The following is a 26,694-nucleotide window of genomic DNA, read 5'->3' as shown; positions in this document are numbered from 1 at the left end:
TTCCAATAGCTTTTCATACAACAACCAAAAAAATCATAAAATCAGTTCAAAATTAGCGTTTTACCAGCGGATTGGATTTAGCTGGATGTACCAGTTGACGACTAGCGATTAATCGTAAACTTATACAAAAAAATATCATTTACCGATGAAGATGTTTTTACTGAGAATAGATTCAATAACAACAACAATACACACAAAAGATAAAAACCTTTCTGAATTATGATGAAGCAGATTTAGTAATTCTAAAGAACTAAAACGGGCATATTAATTACTAGAACCATACTTTATACTAACAATAAGGATCTACAGGGCCAAATTAGACACTTTTAAAGGGAAACTCCTCTTTTTATAAGAGATAGAGGAAAAATGATATCAGTGTCTGAGGCTCGATTTTTATAACAAACTTAATGGAGAAAACCGCATATAGATATCTCTTACGGTTTCAGAGATACAGGGTGTTTTTCAAAAAAGTGCATTTTCGAAAAGTCGTCATAACTATTTTCTTATTGGTAAATCTTCCTTTCTGTGAAAACATTTCCAAAGCTACTTTTTATGTAGAATTCGATGGAATAAGTTAGCTTTCCCTCAAAGTAATATTTTAGCAGTTATTGACATAAAAATGATTTTTTTTTAATGGAACATCCTATATATTTTTGCAAATTCGACGAGAGCATAAAATTTCCTTTCCATTTCCATCTCGTTGATATCTCTCACACATCGATATGCGGTTTTCGCCATTAAGTTTCTTATAAAAATCGAGCCTCAGATACTGATATCATTTTTCCTGTATCTCTTATAGAAATAGGAGTTTCCCTTTAAAAATGCCTAATTTGGCCCACCCTGTACACTTAAGAAAGTTGTAAAGACAATATATTAGAAGATATCTAATATATACACGACACCAAAATATTTCACCGCGCTATCACTACACTAGAACTAACACTAGACCTAGAACTAGAAACCTTCGGATGAACTTCAATCTTGTTTGTAAAGGAGGTTGCAACATGGCATTCGAAAGTCATCCGGTTTTTCAAAAACGCACTGATCAACGTGAAAGTTTCCAGGTCTAGTGGTAGTTCTAGTTTTAGTTTAATAAACACCGGCCGTGACGGAGCCATGAAAAAGCCTTCGTACTTATAAGATTCCAATATGTTTTCCACATACTGTAAGTCGTTTTACAGTATATAATGCCCTGTGGGATGGCTTTATATACTGTATTCAGCAAAGTTATTCCTCTATAGGTAATGCTGTGGAATATATCTTCTTTCTTTTATACTGAGCATATAATTCCAGTGTTCCATTCCTTTGGTAATATGTGTTCCTATAAAGTGTATTGTGAATGTCTGACCGCAGTGTTTAAAAAATTCCGTCGGTAAACTGTCAGATCCCAGTGATTGTGTGCTATTATTATCAACTAAGAAAATAAGATAAAAGAAAGGTAAAAAACCTTTCTAAATTCTGATAAAGCAGATTTAGTTATTATAAAGAACTAAAACGGGCATATTGATTACTAGAACCATACTTTATATTAACAATAAGTATGTACACTTATGAAGGTTGTAAAGACAATATATTAGAAGATATCCAATACATCCACGACACCAAATATTGAAGAGATTCTCTATTCTTCTCTTATTCAGGGTTTCTTAGTTTTCCGGCATTATTATATCTTTGACTCCATCTTTCTTTTTCTTGCATTAAATGTTTAAACACTAACAGTCCCTGCAATTAAATAGTAGTTTCCTCTATAGTTTCTGCTGTCGAGAGGTTGGGTCCACGTGGCTTACTCATCTGGTGAGATTCACTTTATTTTATGTATCCTTTTATGTGGGAAATTAGTGCTTCTCAATGACATATTCATGAGAAAAAAACATTTCCACACCACCCTACAGATTTAATGAAAACAAACAATATGATAAAATCTTTATCATCAAGGTGACTTATAAGTACAACAATTGAAAAGTCATAGTAAACTGTGTAGTAAACGTACAATCTGTCAAAACTGTTGTAAGTGTTTCTTATCGATATTGCCCATCAAACTGATAGTTCATGATGCGTTTAAGTGAAAAACAACGAATAGAGATTCTTATGATGATTGGCTTCGGAGATCAATTGCTCAATCTACTGTGAGTAAGATTGAAAAGAAATTTAGAGAGGTTGACCACGTCAGGGATTTACCAAAAGGACCCAGATAAGATTTTGGAAGATACTAAACTAAACATCCTCTTAGCAGCTGAAGAAAATCCGCATGTCGCTCAGAGATAAATATCACGAGACTTTGATGTTGGATTAGGCACCGTTTCAACTACGTTGCGAGCACCTAAGTACCACCCTTACACACCACATTTGGTGCAGAAATTACTTGAAATCGACTTTGGCAGAAGTTTGACAATGTAGTTCATTGAAAATATCATTTTTTCTGACAAGGCGACATTCATCCTTAATGGTTCTATTAATAGATAAAATTGTAGGTACTGGGCGATAGAAAATCCACATTGGATGCTGGAAGAACACACTCAACATGGAAGTTAAGGTGTGGGCGGGAGTTGTTGGTACCCGAATTCTGGGACTTTATTTTTTTTATTTCTCTTTGGAGTTTCTTCAGTTAGAATTGGTTCCCACTGTAGTTGCCATCTTTCCCAATTAAGAGGATGGTGACTTACCAGATAACCGAATATGGTTCCAGCAAGATGGTGATTTTTAGATGCGATTTTGACTAACAGATGGATCAGAAAAAGGGAAAGTATCGATTGGCCGCCTAGATCACCCGATATAACCCCATTAGACTTTTTCTTGTGGCTGTTTAAAATCCAAAGTCTATTTCAACAGGCGGAATAATTTTAATGACCTAAAAGATCGGATACGTAACGAGATTCGTTTAATTCCTTCCGCAATGTTGAAGAATGGGCGACAGTTTGGGCATCTGCTTTAAGTTGAGTTTATTTGCCACGTTAGTTATTATTTGTTTTCTTCTGTTTTATTTAATTTTTGTATTTTTGATAATTAACCTAATAATAATAAACCTGATAATGGGGGATTTACTGAAAAGATTATTTAATTCTCTATCAAAATCCATGAAAATATACAGGATGTTGTATTTGATATGAAAAAGTTACTATCACTTCCGCCTAAACCGGAAGTGATATTTGGTTGTACTATACAGTACTATACGTAAAAAAATTACAAATCAAAATTTAAAATTGACCAGTTTGAACATTTTTGCCGAACAACAATTACTATAATTTTATCGAGCGTTCTAACATTCCAAGATTTCATTCGCATGTGCTTATTTCGTTTGCCAGGTCATCATTTGAAGTTCCGCCAGGCATTCTGCTCCTTAAGTTTCGTAGCAATGTCCTTTGTACGTTGTTGGACTCCTTAACCGAAGGGACTCAGTTTTTTATATGTTCAGATTTAACGAGAGCTAGACATTCATGAACTGGCTTTATAAACCTATTGATACCTACTCGACATTAATGACCACACTAGTGCTTCACCGACCATTTTTTAGCTGCTTTTTGGTTCACTCCTCCCGTCCCATCCTGAAGGCTGATGGCGGGAAGGAGTTTGTAGACCTCCAGCTCCAATAGCACTGTAGCAACTCTCAGGAGTGGAGTTCTTTTATATGGTATTACATTTTGGACCATGTATCAAATAATTATCTGATCTAGTTCAGCGGATCTTCTTCTTTATGAAAAGTGGTTCACCCAGTAAGCCCTTGAAATATTTATCATTCCTCCTGAAATATCTTACATAATTAAAAAGAATGATTTATCAAATCAAGCTATGCAATAAAATGCAAAAACTTTTCATAATAATCGCGATTAATTTTTTTAAATTATCTACATATACTTTACACCAACCAAAATAAATATTATTAATAATTTTCGACCTTCTGGAACACTGTTTTCCTTCCAATGATTCATTTCGGGTGTTTTTAAAAATAAATTACACCAAAAAAAATGTTTCATAATTATGTGCGATAACGAAAACAGTTTTATTTAAGATAAAAAAAACAAAAATAATTAAGAAATTAGAGGGCATTGAGACATAGGACAAATTTTTACGCATTAACTTATTTTTGTGGAGACCTCATGGATTACTTAGGTTATATAACCTTAAAACAATTTTAAATTAAACAAAAATTTCAATTTAAAAAAGAATTGGCGACATCTTGTGGAAAGTGACCAAAGTATTTAAAGTATTCAAAGTAGTGAAAAGAACCCTACCTCTAAAAATGTTTATTTAAAGTACTTTATTTCTAGATAGCGACAAAGTGTGTTTAAATTTGTAATCTGATATAGAGATATTACCCAAAATCCGAAACACTTTAGAGATTTATTTTTTGATTATGAAGGAGTAAACAACTTTATTACTCACAATTTTATATCTCCTCCTTTTTACATAAATAGGACAAATTAAATATTTACAAGAACCAAAACGACTTACGTCTGTAAAAAAAAAATAATAAGAAATAGGTGATTAAAATCACGTTAAGTTAATGACTTTTTAAAAATCTTAATCCCAACTAAATATTTATTTACTTTCACTAATTTTTGTTGTTATCTGAAATTCCATTCTAAAAATCTTTTGTATTTATTTTTTTATTGATTACGCATGTTTGTACGTAAGAATAAAACCTCGGTTAAACTTTCACCGTGTCAGGTAAACTAAGGGCTTCAGTCAGGGTTTCAGGAAGCCATCGAAAAGATTCGGTTTTAATTTTCAGTTGATGCGTTCTTGTGTATCGACAAATTCGTTATGTATTTATTTATTGGCGAGCACGTTTATATCTCATATACTCTTAGGTTCTCTCGCGTACAGTAATGAATAAATAAAAAATCATCGAGGCGATTGGGTTTAATAAACTTCTGCAGCAATAAGACTTCAATGTGGTCAACACACTCAATTACAAAGGCGACATATGGTTCGCAGCGATCACGAACAAGCGTCAATGACACGATTTTTATTATTATTTAAAAGATTTTTTTTAGATAATAAAAATAAATTGTTATAATTTTTTTTATTTCTAAGAAAATGTTTGCGATTATCTAATTGGAAAGAAAGAATAAAATTAACCGTCAAATTACTCATCGAAATTCTTTTAAATAGAAACACTCATTTTGTGTGCGTGGTTTATCACGAAATTTTTTGATGCTAGATAAAATTGTTATCTCCACACCGAATCAAGACCAGAGTCGAGTGTTATTCCTCCGTGGGATCTACTGTCGTAGACGTTTCAGAACGAACACATGTGCTTCCAAAAAATACAACAGAAGGAAAACCATAGTTCGCTTTCCGGTTGATGAAAGAAACAAAACCATTTTTAAAATATACAATGGAGGGATAAGGACCACGTTATCCCGATTTACTTTAACTCTTCATTTATACATCGAGTGTCGCTGAAGGAAGAACGTTTTCTCTCTCTATACTTATATGTAGTGACTGAATTAAATCGAACTTACAGCTGAAGTAGTTTATAAGTGTCGTTTCATAGCTTTTGTGATATTTTTGTGATAAAGTGGTTGCGTTTGATAAGAATAACTTTTTTAAACATGAAATATTTTTGTATTCCTTATTGCCAGACAACAGTTCCTGAAGATGTGTATATGAAGAAATCACTACCGTCTTGTTTGGTAAGTATTTTCTCATAGGATTTATTTATTTTCGTCTACCTTGTAAAAGATCAATTATACAAACGCAGAAAATATTTGTACTTCTACAATACACATACAGTGATGTGCAAGTTTATTTTCGGTAGGCGATTCTCTAAACAAAGAGTTTTCTCGTTGAACCGTTGAGCTGTTTGCAAGCTCGTTAAATAGATCAACAACAGTTCAACAGAAAAAAAAATTGAAAGGATAAACTCTTATCTGAGTTGGTGAGGTCATGTTCTTTGTAAACCTTCAACTAACAGAAAACATACAATGTTATTGTTACCATTATTATTATAACTGGAAAAAGAATTAAAAATTTAAAACATATTTTTTTTATTGCAAATAAAAGAAGTTTAAGAAATTTCAAAATCGTTTTTAAGAAAAGTTACTCAATTAAATTTTTACTTATCAATCAATCTATAGACTTGATGACGCAAATTCACTGCACCTAATTCGTGTCTATTGTAGTAACCGTCAATGGTGCCTAATATCACAAGTCCTTTTGTCAGTGAACGTTTTACGTAATCACTTGAACATGTGTGTGCACGCGAAAGCAAACGAGGGGGCTCGGACGCGTTCTAAATAACAGTACAATGATACGATAGATAAAAAGAAGTTAGAAAGCCGACGCAACTCGGAGTGTATTTAGGTACGAAATTCAATTCAATAGAAGCAAAGAATAAGTTGACTAACGAATGAAGAGACTTTAAAAAAATGTTAAAATTATGATTAACTAATTAAAACTAATTAACTAAACTCGTTTATAACTAAAAGTTAATTACACCATAATTTTCTATAACTAAAAGATAATATGGTAATATTACGTTGGGTGGATATTAAACGGAGTATATAGGTCGATGGTTACCGCTCCAAATGAGTGTAAAAAAAACCATCAATTAACACCCGTGTCAGAACATCTGGTTGAACCGGGTGTATAAACAGTTTGTAGTAATGTTGGAAATAACCAAATAGATTGATTATTTTTTATTGTAATCTGACTCAATATTATGTAATTTAAGATTTGGTTTTTCTACAAACAAATTTGAGATATCTAAATTGGGATTTGAAATATCATTAATTTATTCTTAGAAAATAATAAATTTACTGAAAATTTCGTTCTTAATTAAACGCCATATTCAGAGTCTCATTAACAATATAGTTAAAGCAATGCTTAAGCTTTCTTTTTAAAAACTATAAAACTTCTTCTTCAAAGCCCACCCCATTTATGTCAACAGAATCACGAATACATCAATTCCTTTTTTCATCCTCTTCATTTTCTACCATATTTTGGACAACAGCTACATATTGGTATAATTTTTTTCTTGGTAAATACATTTTCTTGATGTAGACGTTGGCTGCAGAACCGTCTATATCCTTTAAAACGCCTTCATTCGGAATTTTCTTGAAAACTTGTTCAGGATCTGAAGGAAGAATACCGGTTGCATAAACTTATTAAAACTTTTTTTATTGACTTTTCGAATTTATAAAGTAAGCGTAAAAGCTAATATGGAAGCTTATCATATGTAAAGACGTTATCTTTGACATTATCACCTATAAATATCTTGCGACCAGGTAAACGTTTAACGCGTGACAAAAAAGAACTGTAGGGCCAGTCTGTGTATGTTCCATTCATTCATAACAAATCATAACTTATTTACTTGTAACGGTTACTAAGGTTACAGCATCTATGATTACAACATATTTTACCCATTTGACCTAACTCAATACATTGTTGCCACACGTTTTCATCTTCTATAATCCTTTTTATAACAGCTTCAAGGGTTTCTGGTAGGTAATCTCTATAAAGACTCCCCCTTTCATTCATGTTTTCTTGACATGATTGCAACCTAAAAAAAATACTAGTATTCATCTGCTCAATAGTCATCAATATTTATGACATTGTTTCAATTTTTACAATGTTATGATTTTTCTGTCATATGGTAATCTGGAAATCGATGGATCAATGTCATCCCACATACCTGAGTAATCTGACTTCACATTATAAAATTTTATGTAACTCCGAAACTATAGATTCTATAGGTCTGCTCGATTCTCATAGAACACATGAAGATTCACCATATCATGGATATCATGTACAAAAAATACGGTTTATGAATATTGTTTAGATTCTAACTTACCAAACAAAGTTCGAGATTCATCAGCATATGTGGCGCTATACCCTGTGCGGTTCCTGGTCTCCCAATGTTTCCTCCTCCATTCATTCTTATTCCGTACAGCTGTCCTCCAGCCTCTAAATCCAACCATGGCCACAACCTCTGTTATCCTGTCCTCCTACCTGAGTGTATGCCTAGCATGTTTCTATCTTCCTTATGATTTGACATGCATGATCCTCTTCGGCATATCTGCATCTGGTGCTCGTTCTACATAGCCACTACATACCCATTGCAATGGGTGGGCTAACACTGTTCATGTTGGCGTTATAATCTACAATATATTTTCATTTTTTTTTCTTTTACTACCTTTCGTGCAATCTTCAGGACTGTGGTAATTTGATAAAAGGTACGTACATTTTATCTTTCCATTTTACTGCAAATTGTTTTGTATCATTTGTGTACCAGTCGAATTCACCTCTTTGGAGCTGCTTGTTCATTTTAAAATTAGGTAAATACTTTCGAAATACATTCACTTAGTTCCACATTGTTAAAAAAATTATCAAAAAATATTGTATGTTTTTTTTTGTTCAAGACTCTCAGCAATCTTGTACACAACTCTAGCACCTAGGCTCTGTCCCATAAGTTAATCCTGGTATTTTCCAACATAAATATCGAATTTCAAACAGTACCCGACTTATCGCAGAGGTTTCTTAGGCATATACTGTTTTAGCACACTTCTACCTTTAAATTTGATCATCGACTCGTCCAAGGTTAATACTTCACTTGATAAAAGACAATACTTAAAAGCTTTTTCTAAATGATCTAACAACGACCATACTTTTTTGCATCATAAGAAAGCTAAGGTATGACCTTGATTCTAGTCATGACGCAGAAAGATCAGCAGAATTAGTCGGCGTCTCGCCTGCTAATAGTCCATGTCTCTGCACTATAAGTAACTACAAGTGGTATAAGGGTTTTGTAAAGTATTAACTATGTTTTCCCACTCATGTAAAAACTGGAGAGTTGTATGCGCAACAGTTATTTATCAAGTTCACGCACCACTTCGAAATTCTCAGTGCTGTTTGCAAGGTTTTCTCTGATGTCATGACGGATACGCATCGAGGCAGTTACTGGCATGACCTTTATGTTTATTCCTGTATCCTCTAAGATGTCATTTTGTATTTTTATGCAGTATCTGATGTTTCTCATTCTTACCACGGTATCCGAGCTATTTACTGACTGTAATTGAGATACTAGGTATATATACAGGGTGTGAGACAGGGGCCAATTCTCTGTATTCGCGCCATGAATTGATGGTTTGGGAGAAACAAAAATACCAACCCATATTTAACCTTTTTATTAGAACAGGATTTTAGAATTCGTAAACATTTTTGGATCAGAACCCGAGATTTTCTTTCAAGAACACTAACTATCTCTAAGATAATTAAATGATTGTTTCTGTTTGATGCTAAAACAAGTAGTCTCTTATTGATGGGATTCATAAAGATCACACCTTACTTCTTGAAATTAATGATAAGATTCATGCAATTTGAATGCATATTTCCGTAAGTGAAACTGTAGCTCTCTAATACGTATTATGGCCATTGTTTCATTGATAAATTCTTCTCTGATTTGATATTCTTTCGCATACGTTAAACTTTTTGCGTTCTCAAACAATATAGTCAGAACATTCAATTACTTCTTATGGGATTTAAATTACCTGTTTTTTCTACAATCACATGTTCTTACACGTCTTATGGTTTTTGCCTCAGAGTGCCGATGATTTGGAAATATTGTCTAGCGGAATTTAATTAAAACTAAGAATATTATTATGTATTACATTTTATCCTAATTTATTATATTATTTTTTCATCTTCCATGCCTGTGCTTACTTGTATTCATTGATTGGTCTGGTATTTTTGTACTTCTCTTTGTATTTCTTTATTAAGTCTAACTTTATCGAAGCACTAACTTCTGTTGTCAGATGTGTCTTATTAAAAGTAATTGAAAAAAATGATTCATTTGAATGATACAATTTAAAGGAAGATATAAAAAATAATTTCGAAAATGGTTTCAAATTTATTGACACATTTCGGCGATGAAGCACATAAATATTTTATAATCTGTATGATATATATATATATATATATATATATATATATAGCATTTTATTGTGTCAGAACCAAGATTACAGAAGCAAAGGAAAATCATTAAAAGTTCCATTTTTGGAACACAAAAATCGAGACACGATATAATTAAAATAAAATGTAATACTTTCGGTAATTTGGCTTTGCAATATTCCACGTAAAACACTTGTTTAGAAAAAAAATTTCATTTAGTTATCATTTTCAAGATATTCGTTTCTAATGATTTCGATATACTTTAATTCTTTTTACGAAATCGAGATAGTATTGTTAAAATAAAAAATAACATTTTAAAAAGAAATATTTTGGAAATGTATTGCTCCTTATATTCGCTTTAATAATATTTGTCTAACGAAAATGCCTGAATTTCTTAACAAATAATAACTAATTTTTTTTTGTTGCGAGAATCGCTCATATAACAAAAGTAGTGATTCATTATTAATTAATCAAGATACACGAATATGTCCTCAAATAACAGCTCAATAATTTTTCCACTTAAAGCAATTTTCCTAACTTACAAATCACATTAGGTGTGGTTTTCCTACTTTTGCAATTAATAATGGAATATGAAACAATATAACCAACTTATATTGTAACTCATCTGTTTACAAAATATGCAAATATTTCCATGAAATTGTAACAAACTTTGAATTGAAAACGTGTTCAAAATGCGTCTAGTTATACTTTTTCCCTTTTTCATTGATCAAGTCACCTTAAAGAGAGATTTTATTGTTACATCTTAGATTAGAGTTAATGAAAAAAAGCTCTTTGCAGCATAAGTAATAATTGTGAAATATCTGTGAATAAAGTTCTACCGTACCGTATGTTAAATCATGATGCGTCAGCCAAGTAGAAAGCAGGAGTGTGTAATCAACATCGATTGAAGCTGCAACTAACTTAGAAGACTAAAGTTAATTAAAAAATGGCGTAGTCGTTTCAAAATACTACATTACTAAATATCGAATAGATTTTCATAAATAAAAGTAGCTTCTTTCAAACATAAACATTTCTGCATACAAATTGCTGGATAATATGAATATATATGACATGTTTATTCAATATTAACAATTAATTTCAGAACAAATTATGAACGATTATTATGCGATAGAAATGTTGTAAAGCATAAATTTAGTTCTTGAACACAAGTTTTTGATTAGAGCATTTCAGAACTCAACACAAACTAATATTGTTAACAGAAGTCATATTTATTTAAGAACCACGTCCATGACGCAATGATTCCATTAAGTTCCAGTTAATTACAGTTGCATCTCATCAAAATAACTCATCAATAATGCACAAAAACATAACCTAACCCAACCTGATTTCCATCTAACACAACATAATTTAATACCATCTGTAAGCTCAACTTAATAATTCCAAAATACAACTTTAACCCTGATTACAACTTAGCCCAATTAAATTAATAATTTCCAAACCACCAACCTAACATAATATTACAAAAATCCTAACATAAAATCAAACGTAATTCCAACTCAATCCAACCCCATCCCTACCCAATCATATATAATCTTACTTCACCGCTACTTAAAATGTATGCTTTCAAAATTTAATGGCAAACCCAAATTCATTTAATAATTTGCAAAACCGTAATTTAACCCTAAGCAACCTAAGCATTCAACTTTACCACTTCCTAAAATGTATACTTTCAAAATTTTTAAAGTTGTAGAGTTAAGACTTTCATTAACTTAGTAGACGTTCACGGCCGGTGATATTACAATTAAAACTAATTGTAAGACTAGAAATTTTCGGGTTATGCCCAGCGTCTATTAAAACATTATTTGATGTTTCGGATGCCATTTTTTAGAAACAAGGTCAAGACTAACAACATCGGTAGAAAGTTGAAATGCTGTGGTAATTAAGTTGTAATACCCAACCCATTTATGTATTATTGCGTACCTCACACTAATCCAACCCAACCTAACCCAACTCAAGTCCATCCTCACCCAAAGCTAATAACCCACCAAATAAATAATTTCTGAAATACCAACTTTATCCATCATAGCTAATTCCACCTAGACAATAATTTTTGGAACCACAACCTAAAAAACAATTTTGTTTTTTTCTCAGTTTGCAAAATCCAAACTGAGACCGCCCATTAAATAGCCGAATCAAACTTCATTTTTCCAAAATCCAAACTTAACTGTAAACACTACCTAATAATCAGCAAACTAATAATAAGCCCCATACAATTAATTTTATCTACACCGAAACTTAATGTTAAAGAAATCCGATCGTAAACCTAATTATAACTAAAGCCTAATTATTTTGATGAACACAAGATCGGCATCGGCGCTTATCAAAATTACTGATGACATTAGATCAGTAATGTTGTAATGACCACCGTTTGACCTTATTGGTGTTGCTTGATTTCAAGAAGGCATTTGATTCTGTTGATCATAGCTTGCTAGTGGCAGTTCTGTCTTCTGTAGGTTTTTTTGCCGAGCTGTGTCGCTTGGTTTCAATCATACCTCTCTAATCGTTCCTTGTGTGTACGTGACTCTCTTTTCCGTCTTCATAAATTTCATTACTAAGATAATTAAGTGCAACTTTCACCTATATGCAAACGACCTCCAAATTTATACATCTGCAGCTGCGGATAAACTTCCAGCAGCGGTAATGCGGCTTAATAGGGATCTGACTAGTGTTCTAGACTGGTCTACATGCCGTGGCTTGAGTTTGAATACAGCAAAGTCTCAAGCTATTATATATATTGCTTTCGGATCAAGACCTAACAAAACCTTTGCTAACAAAATTTTATTCTATCAATTCATATCAATGTCATACAATTCTCTTAAACAATTAAAAACTTGGTGATGGATTCTGCATTGCCCTGGCAGCTCCAGATTCAGTCTGTCTGCAGGAAGGTTTATTTCTGCTTCTATTCCCTACGCACACTTGGTGGTTTCCTTCCACCTATTGTTCGTCGCAAGTTCTGTTACTCTTTAATTGTCCTTTCGATTAGTCTCCGTAACAAATTAGAAAGGTTACAAAATAATTGTTTGCGCTTTATTTTCGACCTGAGAAAGTATGACCATGTTACACCATATCGTAATCATCTCGAAATACTCACCGTTGAGAAGCGTATATCCTTTCGCATATTAACTACCTTATAAAGATACTTTGCTCTTAATGTCCAATTTACCTGTTCACTGCATTTCAGTTCATGGCATCTCGCGGTCTTCCTACTAGAGCATAGTCTGATGTCCCACTCATGTTTCCCGTTCATCGTACTAAAATATATCACAGATAATTTACTGTACAAGCTATAACTCTATGAAATAATTTACCCTAAGAATGCTCGTAGCTTTTCCGTATTCAAAGCTTTGCTAAGCAATCACCTGTTGTCCCTCCAGTTGTCTGAGACTGATTTTTGAAGTCATCTGCTTCTTCTCTTTTTCTTCTTCAGCTTCCTCTTTATTTGAGACTGACAGCTTCTCTTTTTCAATCATTTTTTTTTCTCCTATCTTTTTCTATTACTTGACATGTAGACTTATTTTTTTTTGTCGGATGGCTCTTTTTGAAAACATCGCCTCTAGCGATAAATTGACCTTTTATTAACCTTGTGTTAATGTTATAAAATACTGTATATTTTTCTGTTGTTATTGTAAATCTTGGTGGCAATAAACTTATTATTATTATTATTAAAGCAACATAAAACAAAAATGTACAAAATCTCAACATAACCCATCTCAACTCAACTCCATCCATGTATTCAAACTCCAAACCTATATCAGAACACTGAATTAAACTAATATTTCCAAAATCCAATTCTAAATCTAATAATTTCGAAAATCATAACTAATCCATGTAAAATAGGTACTTTTTAGTCAATATCACATTTTTATGGACATGGTCCAAGAATAACAATAAGTAAAACAAATAAAAGTATAAATAAATGCTTATTCTAATGCTAGAAGTACTAGTTTTCCACCCTAGACATCATTTTGTAACACACAGTTTCACGTAACAATAACAAATATATAAAGATACGTTTGTTTACGGGATTACTTAAGATGCAATGGTACAAGGACGTACTTTCGAGATACAACTGTTTGCTTCTGCACAACTGTTTTAACGTTGTGATTTAGGAATAATTTAGAAAAGTCATTTTGAATACAGGATTTGAAGTCAATCAAATCAAATTCAACTACAAATAATTTTTTTTACCTAATATACAGGATGATTTATTAGTTCACTATCAAACTTTGACATATGATAGCTAATCCAATTACCAAAAAAATTGTTAATGAACACATGTCCTATTTTAATTATTTACGGAATTATAACACTTTAAAGTTTTAATTTTTATATCATAATTAACTGCTACATTTCTTTAAAACGCATAAATGTTACAAATATTGCTCAAAATAGCCTCCTTCTGCTAGAATACATGCTTCACAACGACGAAGTAAAGAGTTCTTTAGCCGAATTAAAATGTCTGGTTGATTTCTTATTTCAGTATTTTTATTCTGTTTAATAACTGTTCTCGTGTGTTAATTTCCACTTGATACACAATTTGTTTATATAACAAAAAAGAAATATCACAGACTTATGTTGAATATTTCGGTTTTAGAATGAACAAACTAGATAAATCATGAGTTCCTCATAAAGTTTATAAGTCCTGTGTTGAGTCTCTACGGTTGTGGAAAAAAGGAGAACGTACTGGATTAGACTTTGGTATTCCTATGATCTGGATGGAGCCTAAGAATCATTTCGATGATTGTTACTTTTGTGTAGTAGATGCTAAAGGTTTTAATCGAAATCAAACGTGGAGATATCCAGACTTACAGTCTACAAAATGGCCTGTTCTGCAGTGAAAATCTCCCTCCACCTATTTACGTTTAAAAAGTAATTCCATTGCCCTCAGAAACAATGATGTTTCCAAATTCACAGAAATCGGGACAGTCTACCAGTGGAAGTGAATGGGAGGGTAAAACATCTACGCCAAAGTTATTTTCTCAAAATGAACTCAGTGATTCAATAGGTGACCTCAATTTATCAAAACAAGGATCAAAACTGTTAGCCTCAAGATTGAAAGACAAAAATTTATTGGCTCCAACAGTAACAATTACAACATACAGAATGCGAGAAAGTGAGTTATTACAATTTGTTGTGAAAATGAAGGACTGGTGTACTGTAATGATATCGCGAAGCTGCTTCTAGACATGGGTTTAAAAGAATACAAACCTACTGAGTGGCGCCTTTTTATTGACAGTTGTAAAAGAAGTTTAAAATGCGTTTTACTGCACAATGGAAATAAATTTGCATCAATTCCGAAGAACTCAACAAAACTCAAAGAAGAATATGAAAATGTAAAATTAGTTTTAGAAAAAATTTATTACTCGGAGCATCAATAGCCGATCTGTGTGGATTTGAAAATGGTTAATTTTTTACTTGGTCAACAAAGTAGATACACGAAATACCCTTGCTTCATTTGTATATGGGACAGTAGAGCAAAGCAACTGCATTGAGAACAAGATGTTTGGCCTGTAAGAAATTCTTTAACTGTCGATAAAGCCAATGTAATAGGGAGTACATATTAAGTTAGGAATGATAAAGCAATTTGTAAAAGCGTTGGACAAGGAAGGAGATTGTGTTAATTACATTTGCAAAAAATTTAGTAAAAAGGTTAGTATGGAAAAGTTGAAAGGTGGAATATTTGATGGTCCTCAAATACAGCAATTAATAAAAGACACAGATTTTATTAAAGTTATGACCGTTCCGGAAAGTAAACCTTGGAAAAGTTTTGTGTTGGTAGTCGAAAATTTGCTAGGTAACCATAAAGCAATAAATTATGAAGAAACTGTACAAAATATGCTGACAAACTTTCAGACTCTAGGAGCAAATATGAGTATCAAGTTACACCAATATGAGCGCGGTTCCAGCAGGATCCAAAAGTGATGGAGGAAAGGTATCAGGGCCGATGGGATTGTCACATGATGGCAGATTACTGCTGGTCTTTAAAAAGAGATTGTCCCCTGAAAAATTATAAAAGGTGTTTTATAGAAGTATAACATATGTTTTCGACATTTTCTATTTTCTTCGATGTATCCTAATTTTTCAAAACAAAACTGAGATTATAAATATATTTGTTATTTTGTTTCTTGTTTTCCGATTTTTGTAATATAAAATGAAAATAAAAATTAAAAAAAAAAACGACAGCAAAATCATTGTTAGTTTCATGAATTGTGAGTATAAATATATCCAAAATCAATCTTATATCAAGGGCAACAAAACCACTGTAGACCAGTGTTATCTCCTGGCTGTAGAGCTTAAACATTCTGTTTGCGATACGGATGAAGGACTTCGCGGTTCAATACGCGCCATGCAAAATGTTGAGTTACATGTATGTTGTGTCAATCAATTGTATCAATGACAGCATTAATTACAGCTTCTTCGTCCTCTACATTAAAAAACTGAATAATATGGCAAATGACGCTGTGGAAATCATTCTTCATATTCTCGTACTGATTGTCAAGCATTTCCATTGCAAAAACCATACAAGAAAATTATATCAGCATACTCTTCAGTGCTATAAGCGTACATTTTGAGTTTCTTCTTGTATGTAATAATTAAACCTTATTTTGTTGACAACTTTGTTTTTGTTGAATATTTCATTTTACTGACTATTAATAAATTCGCTGCAGAAAACTTTAAAGTGTTATAATTTCGTAAATAAATGCAATAGGACATATGTTCATTAAAATTTTTTTTTTGGTAATTGGATTAGCCATCATATGTCAAAGTTTGATGGTGAGCTAATTAATAAATCACTTTGTATTTTTCCCAAAAATCTTATAATATCGAAATTTAAAATCAATACATTAATTATTTTGTCATCCACATCTTATCAGTAATCACATACTTTTAATCATTATTTTAAACAATAAAATTGAATGCTCAATAACAATTTCACAACCCAACCCAACGCAACAATAAATAATTTTTCTTCACATTCTTGTCTGAATCCAATTTAAAGTCAACTCTTTAATTATTATTCTGTCATCCAAATCTGATTGACGATCAAAAACGTTTAATAACCATTTCAAACAAAGAAATTGAAAGAACCCGAATCTCCGAGAAAACCAAAACAAAAAATTCTGAAAGAATCGTCTGATTCCGGACGCCTACCCGAAAAGAGTCAATAAACTCGGTAAAGGTTTTTGGCAAGACAAAAGATCCCGTATAAAACTTCCTTCCCGGTCCACTGCTTGATGCAGAGAAGAGGACTTTGTTATTACAAAGAGTGAGTTGGTTTGGTTGGTGTAGATATCGTCAGAACGGTGCAGCCGTGTTTCAAAACTTAAAACTCTTACGAGAGGATGAAAACGAATCAGCCGGAGCCGACGTTCAGTCCGGGTTTAGTTCAGTTCAGTGCGCGGTTTTCAGTCAGTCAGCGTCGAACGGTCGTTCGCGTAGCATCGTAAAGAAAATACTATACGATAAATAGAAAGGTTCAATCAGCTGTTGTAAACATTGCTCAAACAATATCGTTTGATTTAAAAAATTTAATTTACATCATTTTCGTGATTTATACATTAAAAAACTTTTAAAACATTTTTTTTAATGAATTAAAGTTGTGATTACTTTTGAGAAAATGTTGGTTTTTGAGGTAAGTTAAATTTTATTCAAAAACAAGTTTGTCTTTATTTTGAATTTATTAATAGAAATCGTAACGAAAATATGTACATTTCATACAATGTGATTGTATGTGAACGTCACTTTATTTATTATTGTTTATATCACGATGAACTTTAATCTTGGTAAATAGGAACTAAAAAATATAAACGCGTGTAATTTTTGTTTCTATTTTATCTTTTTTGAATTAACCTTTTTTTTTAATCGTAATCCGATCCAACAATACACAGTATCGATTTATTAGCAACATTGAAACAATGTTGTTTACCAAAAAATCCAATTCAATGTGGTTTTAATGAAAACGGGTTCACGTTTAGTTGAAGTGATTTGCAAAACGAGTATTTAATTACAATTTTTTTTCATCTTTTTTAAATTCAAGGGTCAAAAAATTCATAATTTTTTGCCGGCCAGTTTCCTCTTGGGCTTTGCCCAGGTAGTAGCAGACGTTTTATAACTGTTCAAGTCGTTTAGACCGGTTTTACAAGTGTCTGCCTATATCTCGTGGCTCTTGTGAACCAACCTGTAGGGCAGATGCGAAAAATTTTCAACGAAAGTTTAAAAGAAATCTGGAAAGATTTATTCCATTTTTTTTTTGTTAAATCATCCAAAATTGTATACACATAACTAAGACGATTTTGGATAAAACAGCAGAGAAAAGATTTTATGGCAATTTTTGATTGTATTTATAAATATTATGATGTGATTCCTTAAATTGATACTTATTCTGATATTACTCAATTTAATCAGTAATCTTTAATTTTTGTTTTTCGAGGAATATTTTGTATCAAATTCCATTATTTCTATACCTTATCTAAAAATACAGTTTTTTTAGCTTCAATTTAAAATACAAATCATTTTTAACTTTTAAAAATAAGTGAGGTGCCATTTTTATTTATTTATCAGCTATTGATAGTCTATTGATGTAATATTTCTTAAAATTTTGTTATTGGAAATTTTTCATTAATTACATGCTAAACTTTATTTATCACTTTTTAAATAGAGCTTTTTGTTTTTGTGAAAATGACTAAAAGTAATGAATTTAATACCACCATCCAAAGATTACCATCATTTTCATAAATTCGTATAAAATTGGTTTCTTAAAGCATCGTTATAAAATTTTTACTAACAAACAAACATTTTATTAGCTTTTCAGTGAAATATTCCATTTTTTAAAATAGCCATTAGTTTTTGAGATAATAATTTTTGAATATAATACCTACAGTTATCACCTTCAGAGATAGCATAATTTGCAAAAATTCGTATAAAATCGGTTTCTTAACACATCGTTACAAAATTTTTATCAATAAACAAACATTTTATTACCTTTTCAATGGAACATGCAATTTTTAAATATCTATCAGTTTTTGAGATAATAATATTTAAATTCATTACATACATTTATCAAAAATTCGTAATTTCTTATCGCATCCTTATACAAGTTTTACTAACAAACAAAAACTTTATTAACTTGTCAATGAAGCATACCGTTTTTAAAAATAGTTATTAATTCTTGAGATAATAATTTTTCAACCATATCACAATTTTTAGTTAATCAATTTTTGTTGATTATTTCAAAAAATTCTTCAACATTGATTTCAGTACAGAACGTTATTGACATTCTAAAAAATTGTTGAATTTTACTTTTCAACAGTACAATTCTTGAACTTAACACACATTTTGTTTTCGAAAATTATAAGTTAAAAGTTATAATTTCTTAAGACATCTTTATGAAATTTGGTTAAAACATGAAACATCTTTTCAGATTTTTAACAAAATTGGCCATTTTCAAAAATCCTTGTTAGTTTTAGAAATAATAAATCACTGTTGTAAAAATAAAGTAAATCACATTTTGTAAAAGTTCACCATTACTTAAACAAATCTTACTAATTTTACTACACTTTCCAGTAAAAGCATTTAAAAGTTGTTAGATATTTTGCAGGTGGTTATAAAGTAATTCCTTTATTCCGCTGTGATAGATTGATTTTAATTTTAATTGATTCCGTATATACTATATAACCGATATTCTGTATATACTTAATGTTAGCCTTACAAATCGTAAAACAATATGCTAAAGCGCAACAATATGTTAAAGCTATTTTTTTGCTCGCCTCCATTAACAAAGGAGGCATAATAAAAGAAATTGTTGTTAGGTATTATTATTTATTTACAACTATATTTTATTGTTTATGTGATAACGTACTGAAATATTTTGTAGCTTTGTCATCGCAAAACCTTTTGAAGAATTGTGTGTTTTCGTATTTATCGACAGAGGTTGGGACAAAATGAATTTTTTCGTTAAATCATAATATAAGTACTAAAGTACAATAAACATTAGGAAGTAGTTGCTGATGAGGTTTTAAATGTTTTCTTTTAAGACGTGTGATCAAATCATTCAACTAGTACTTGGAAGAAGCTTTTGGAAAATTTCAAGCTATTCATTTGGATGTTCTACCCTCGTTTTATGGTTTACAACACTCACGTTCTTATGATATTCTATGCATAAGTGTTTCCTTATGTTGTGATGTTTATCACTTATAATCTTCTCTTTGTTTTTTTAACAGTACTTTCTTTTATAGATGCAATCTTTTCCCTTCCTATGGGTTAATAACCTCAATTTCTCAGCAACATCTTTAATTTCAACTTTTAATTTCAAAATCGTTTTCTTTTTTTTTGTCTCCATTTCATTAAATACACCACTTTCGTCTTCACTTGAGTTTATAGAAAGCCTTTCAAACATGTTTAAGAACAATTTATTAAGCCACTAGAAAACACAAAACTAGTGAGTTATGACACGCATTCTTTGATAGCTTCAGGTGAACTTACCACGCCCTTCAATTGTATCCGCAAAACTTATTTGTTGAATAACTCGGGACTGCAGCAACGCAGAAACAACAAGTCTCCTTGTGCCTTTTATTCACATCTTAGAAAAGTCAAAACCTTTTTATTGCAATAGAACTGGATTTACAAAATTAGTCGTGGAGACTGTAATGGGAACCATCTCACAATTCTTATCACTTAGACATGGGCTGTTCTTTTGGTTTTGAGAATCCTAGTATAGTGATCAAGGTTACATATCAAAAAAGAGTTCTGAAAATGATATTAATATAATAATTCCATTCAGCATATACTGCCACTTCTGAATTAACATTATTGGAAAGATACAGATTACCTAAATAAAGCTATTATGGGGCATTTTTTAAACATAGCTTTATAAATTTAATCATATAGTTGACATTTATTGTTTATTTCAAGGTTATTTCAACCTCCCTTAGTATCGTCGTGATATTTCCCGATATAGTTTGTAATTACTTCCAACTTCACTTCTTTAACAACGCATTCACAACTTTGAATGCAGTTTCTTACAGATCATTCCTCAACATTATCCTTCATAAGTTTTAACATCGACCTTAACTACTCATAAATCGTCCTCCACATCTGCCGTAGTCATCTTTCATCTCTTTCCTCAAGATCATAATTTCATAACACATGATTTCTCAACCTCATCTGTGACACCTTTCAGTATCATCACTAACTATTGAAAACATCTGTAAAGGAAACCAAGTACCTTCCTTTAACATCGTCATCAACCACTCTTAATCTTGTTTATAACTGTTCACCCATCACCTCGGTCAATATCGACCTTAATATCTACTCTAACCACTTTCGACATCAACCCAAAAGTTTTCTTTCTGTAACAGAAATCCCAACGTCCTCTCAAATCTTGGCTCCCTAAGACCCTGATCGTCCCTAACCATTCTCGAAACTATCCCGGGCATTCTACTAGGCAATCCCTTAACATTGCTTTAACATTATTCTGGATTAGTGTTTGGTATTTCGGAACTTTGCCATTCTCAATATACATATACTTCCATTAATAACGATCAAGGTCTTCCTCAACCCTGTCTTTTTCGGCCACAACATTGTTCCAAACTCCTCAAAAAACCTCCTTGATATAACTCAAAATCATCACTTCATTTCCTCAGTACATCTTTCCTTCGATTATCCGAAAATCTTCTCAGACACCTCTCAATATTGTCTATAACTACTCTTAATAATATTGCAAACATCTGCTAAAATGATACCTAAGCCAATATATGATTCTTCAATAATAATTATTATTCTTCAGTGTTGCAGTAATGACATTAAAACTCAAGTACATAATCTTGGACCACATATAAATCGTTATATGTTAGTAAAGAGATTATGCAGATGGTTCTTTCCTTATGAAATAAGAAAACCACATCTTGATCTGTTCCAGATTACTTCCTACATGTGAATTACTGCTTTATAAACACGATGTTGGGAGACAAACAGCAAGACTGAAGTTTATTTTAATACTTATCTAGTTTATCTATGTTAAGCTTGATTGATGCAGTCACCTGTGGTTCAACTAGAATGTTTTTTCCCTTATTAAATATCTTCATTGTGTTGAACATTAGTAATGAACATGATGTATAGTTCTCTATATAAATAATATAATGCAGTTTGTGTAAGGCAGAACTTTAGAAACTAGAAAAATTACTTCTAGGACTTCACTACTTGTCATCAACGTTATTAGGCTTTTAGTTTATTGACTGTATACAATAATAACATCAGTTAAACTTTGAACACTGGAGTAATTATGGCAGAAGAAATAAGACTGTGCAATGATTTGTGTCTAATAGCTTAAAATTAAATGTTGTTAAGCTTTTAGGCCATCTCGTCCCATCTCCCTCTGTCCTCAGCCTCTATCATTCAACACGCATAATCCTTAAATTTTCCTCTGCTGCAATCTGTCATGTTTTTCGTGGCCTGCCTCGCCTTCTCATCTCTGTCGGCTTCTCATCATGCTATTCAACTCGTGGTTCATCCTGATTCTCCAGCAACCGTCTCCCTCTTAAGTAGGGCTGAAAATATGACAGAATATCTTTCGCTCAAACATTCACTCAGCGTGATCTCTTCTTTTATCGACCATGTTACAGCAATTTTTTCACGTTACAGATTTCTTACAGTAAATTAACACTTTGAGAGGTGTGATAAATGCACCAAACAGCGAAATAAAGTGATCTACACTGAATTACTTAGCTTATCCCACCAATAACTGAAGTTCTTCTGTCCAAGTTCTAAACTTTTGAAGTTTATCAATGTTACTTAAATACACTTTAGTATTATAATGATATTTATTTTAAAATATTCAATTGCTAGATTTAAACAATTACCTTGATATAAAATAAAAGAATTGTTTAGATTAGACCTCTGTTTATAAGTCAAGACTAACACAGTCTCGAAACAATCACAAAGAATCATTGGACATAGCAGAACAATAGTTCAATAATAACAGGTTGACAATAATACAGAATATAACTAAACACGTACGTTTAATAAAGGTTACAATGAAACAAAGCTATAATCCATCTAATTTCTTGGTGTACATCTCGACCACCACTATTTGTTGCGCAAAAATACGAATAACATTTTAAAAAACTATGTCATAATTTTGATTTTCAAACAATTATAAATGTGTGCTGAAAGTTACTTCTTGAAGTGAAACTAAAAACATTCTTCTTTTCTTATATACGAAAGTTCACAGATTTCCAAACATGACTTGTTTTTATGATTTATCTACAATTTAATTTTCATTGCGATTAACACCACTCATAAACGAATGGGAACAAAATAATCCTTAAGTAAATTGCGCAAACGTGTCTTTCCACCAGCAATTAGTATCCGCTTTTAATAATAATGCCGTTTATTTCACAATAAGGTTTTACACAATACCTAGTTTTAAGTTTCCCATAAAGAAATTTTTTATTTATATTTATTTAAAGAAAAAATTATTTAAAAAAACGTATACAGATATGAAAAGAATACAATGACTCATTTTCAAGTTAAAAAAAAATAAAAAAGTAAGTAAACAGTTATTTATACAACAATTATTATTAAAGCATTGACGTGAATCTGACTCAATTGAGAGTTTTGCCTGTGACGCAATTTAATCCGAACAGACGTCCAAGTTTTAATCATAGGATATCCAATGAAAATATGTACGCACCTTGAAGTTGACTGACTGGGAAGCGATTGTATTCTTTTTATAGTTTATTGGATGCCCTTGAAGTGTTAGCGTGATAATAAAGGAAAATTAAGGTGTTATTAAAAATTGATTTTTTTAATTTTATCTATTATTTTGTTAAATCAAGTTGATTTTTCGTATTCGTTAAAGTTGTAAAAGAATAGAGTTACAAATAAAGTTTACCAGACACTTGAGATTACGGATAGATTAATAACTCTTTCTATTAACTGTCCTATATGTTGTAATATGGATTAAACGCCAAGTGCATTTTGATTACTCAACCTACACGTTAAACACGTTCGAGCTTAGTAATGTTGATTGAAAAGAATGCCAATTTCGAAATGCGATCTATAAAGCGCGAACAAAGAGTTTTCTTTATCCGTTACATATTTCTTTATCTTCATTTTTTTAAATTAATGCCTATTTGTTTAAAATCAGATTTCGAAATTTTTTAAAACCTTTTAGCTGTATCAGATCAAAACGAAATCCCATTGTCGAAATCGATAAAAATTTCTTGTTCATTTTCGAAACAGAGAATTTCAAAACGGGTTTCAGAGAAAATCACCAACAAACTAAAATTTCACCGCTTTTCCAACATCCTGCGTTTAGAGTCACTTTCACACGTGTAAAAATTATTTTCACATTTTGCTTTTATGTGGTTAGCATTGTTAATTTTTTTTTACTAGTTTATGCTAAGTACATAAGATATAAACTGATAACGAATAGAATAATTAAATGTTTTGGAACTTATTTATAGCAAAATCTATAGATTAACCATTATTCATTCTTGGTTACACGCAACGTTGTTTGACTGGGAGTTTGATATAAAATGTTTCATTCATAACGGTTATTTGATTTATTAATAAAACTTAGCTTGTATTTTTTAAGAAGTATACCATGTTGTTAAGCAATTAATAAATACTTTTTAAAGGTTATTTATAATAATAACCAATACTTTATATCTTTTATCAGAAAAACTGATAAATGAATTGTGAATTCTTGCTGTTAAAATCAACAACTAACGCGTAGACTTTGAATTGTTCACTTTTGAATTCAATTACTCAAAGCATTTTGTGTTTGTTGATTTGTAGCACGAAATATGAGTTGTTGGGGTGCAATTCTCGAGTCATATTTCAATTGCGATAGATTCCAAAGCATTTATATTTCATGCTTTGTGAATAATTTGATATGAACTTCTTGCTAAAAGCAGTTTAAACCCATCATTTCTTCGTAGGCACTTTTAAATAAATCTTTCGACGCACAAAGATAAACATGTCGAGTGCTTTAGAAGTGAATTAGCAAATAATAGAAAATGTGTTAAGTAAGATCTGCATAGATACATGAAATGCAGAAAATTTAATTGCTTGTAGGAAAGGAAGCAAAGAGAATTGACCTGGTTCCTTTATCAAATACTACAGTGTCGCACAAAATTCATGGTTGAGTAAATGTTACGGTTGGTGAACTTACGAAAATTATAACATTGAATTATTATGCGATCCATCTTGATTAATCGACTGATGTAGCAAACGCTGTAGTCTCGAATCCAGTAAATGAAAACAATAATAAACTTGTTAACTAACAAGGATTCTCAAAGTCTTTATGGGCGTACCAAACAATACAATCTCTCATTAACTTAGGTGAACTTACAAAAAAAGATTAAATTGAATTACATTGCGGTACGTATTGATGAATCGATTGATGTAGCAAATACTGCAGTCACGTATGCAGGAACCCAAAGGAATCATAAACTATAATGCTCGTAGAATTAATCAATAAGAAAAGTAATTGAAAGAAAGAAAAAGCAGCGATGTTTGCTAATTACTCGGAAAATGCTATAAATAAATGGTATAAATAAAAATGCAAACTAGAATATAACGAATCTCATTGTCAAGTGAAAATTACGTTGACAAAATATGCAGAATATTCTTTATACAAATCGTACAAACAATTTTACCTTTACTCACATAGTAAGATCTATTTTCAAATATTTCCAACAGCAGATTATATATCGATTACGTTTTTTGGCATAAAATAAACATCTGTCCAAGTAACTGTGAAACAATTTTGGTCCGATTTAGAAATTTACATAGATTTAGACTTCGAGAATTCCACCTAGTCGAACGAGTTTACAACCAGTTGATACGCCTTGTATTATCTGGAAATCCCACTTCATTATAAAATCAAACCAAAGATATGACAGATTAATCTCTAATCCTTCACGCTTATCCCTTTCGAAGCAACACCGATTAAGAATTTGAAGATAATTCAGCCTGGAAAATAAACTTTTAGGTATTGCAGTAATGATGACTTCATAGAAACGACTTTTGATGTCATTAAGTTAAAGCTAGATAAATATTATAGTGTCAAATCACAACGCAGCAATGATAAACCTGCTATAATTTGACTTATATCTGATATTTTCTGTATAAAATTGCATGCAATATTATAACATCGACAACCATCAACTGTATAGAAATAATTGATGCCAATAACACAGGGGCAGTAAGACATTATTTAATTATTGTTCTAAATTATTTTTGGGTAAATGCCACAGAAGTGATTATGAATTAAAGAACAACAAGGCAGTTTTAGCGTTACTGTAAAGCTAGAAGTACTTGAGGGCGAGATCATGAAAGGACAAAAAAACACGTGCAACTTATTGATGTTTAGATCACCTTGTATGTATGCAAACGCAAATTTTTCATATCTGAAACAGATGGTTGCCATGGTTACGCTATGGCAATTAATCATTGTCTTAATAAAATATCTGAAACAATGTTTCAGCATCAAAAGTGACTTAACCCACCACCGATTTCTATTATATAAGAGGTTTTAAACCACTAAAAAAGCATGCATAACAAGCTGCAGTACCATGGTGTTAAGATTAGTTAATTTACATTAACTGCTGTAAGTCAGAACAAAGAACTTAATCAAGGAGTAACAATTTTGCCTATTGACTTGTAACTTATTAATATTAAAATCCTCCGATCAGTATATAATTTGCAGGTTATTTAATTAAAGTGTCCCGAATCTGTGATGTCTTGTCATAACATACCTGTCGAAACCAAAAT

The 26,694-nt window shown here is 31.4% G+C and overlaps 1 protein-coding gene across 2 annotated transcripts in view; it reads left to right on the top strand.

Moving 5' to 3' along the window:
- Positions 1 to 5,470: 5,470 nt before the first annotated feature.
- LOC111422679 (Dual-specificity tyrosine phosphorylation-regulated kinase 2) overlaps positions 5,471 to 26,694 on the top strand; it is a 68,223-nt gene continuing 46,999 nt past the window's right edge. Inside the window, exon 1 of one of the 2 annotated variants that reach the window (XM_023055890.2) lies at positions 5,471 to 5,636. In XM_023055890.2, the coding sequence (XP_022911658.1) occupies positions 5,556 to 5,636 (81 nt within the window). In that variant the 5' untranslated portion in view covers positions 5,471 to 5,555. Of the gene's footprint in view, positions 5,637 to 17,344; positions 17,549 to 26,694 lie in introns of those variants that run through there. The other variant, XM_071197127.1, reaches the window with a different exon arrangement.

The sequence above is a fragment of the Onthophagus taurus genome, chromosome 6, assembly GCF_036711975.1.
Source record: "Onthophagus taurus isolate NC chromosome 6, IU_Otau_3.0, whole genome shotgun sequence".
In the NCBI taxonomy this organism is placed as follows: domain Eukaryota; kingdom Metazoa; phylum Arthropoda; class Insecta; order Coleoptera; family Scarabaeidae; genus Onthophagus; species Onthophagus taurus.
This window is presented reverse-complemented; position numbering and strand designations above follow the sequence as displayed.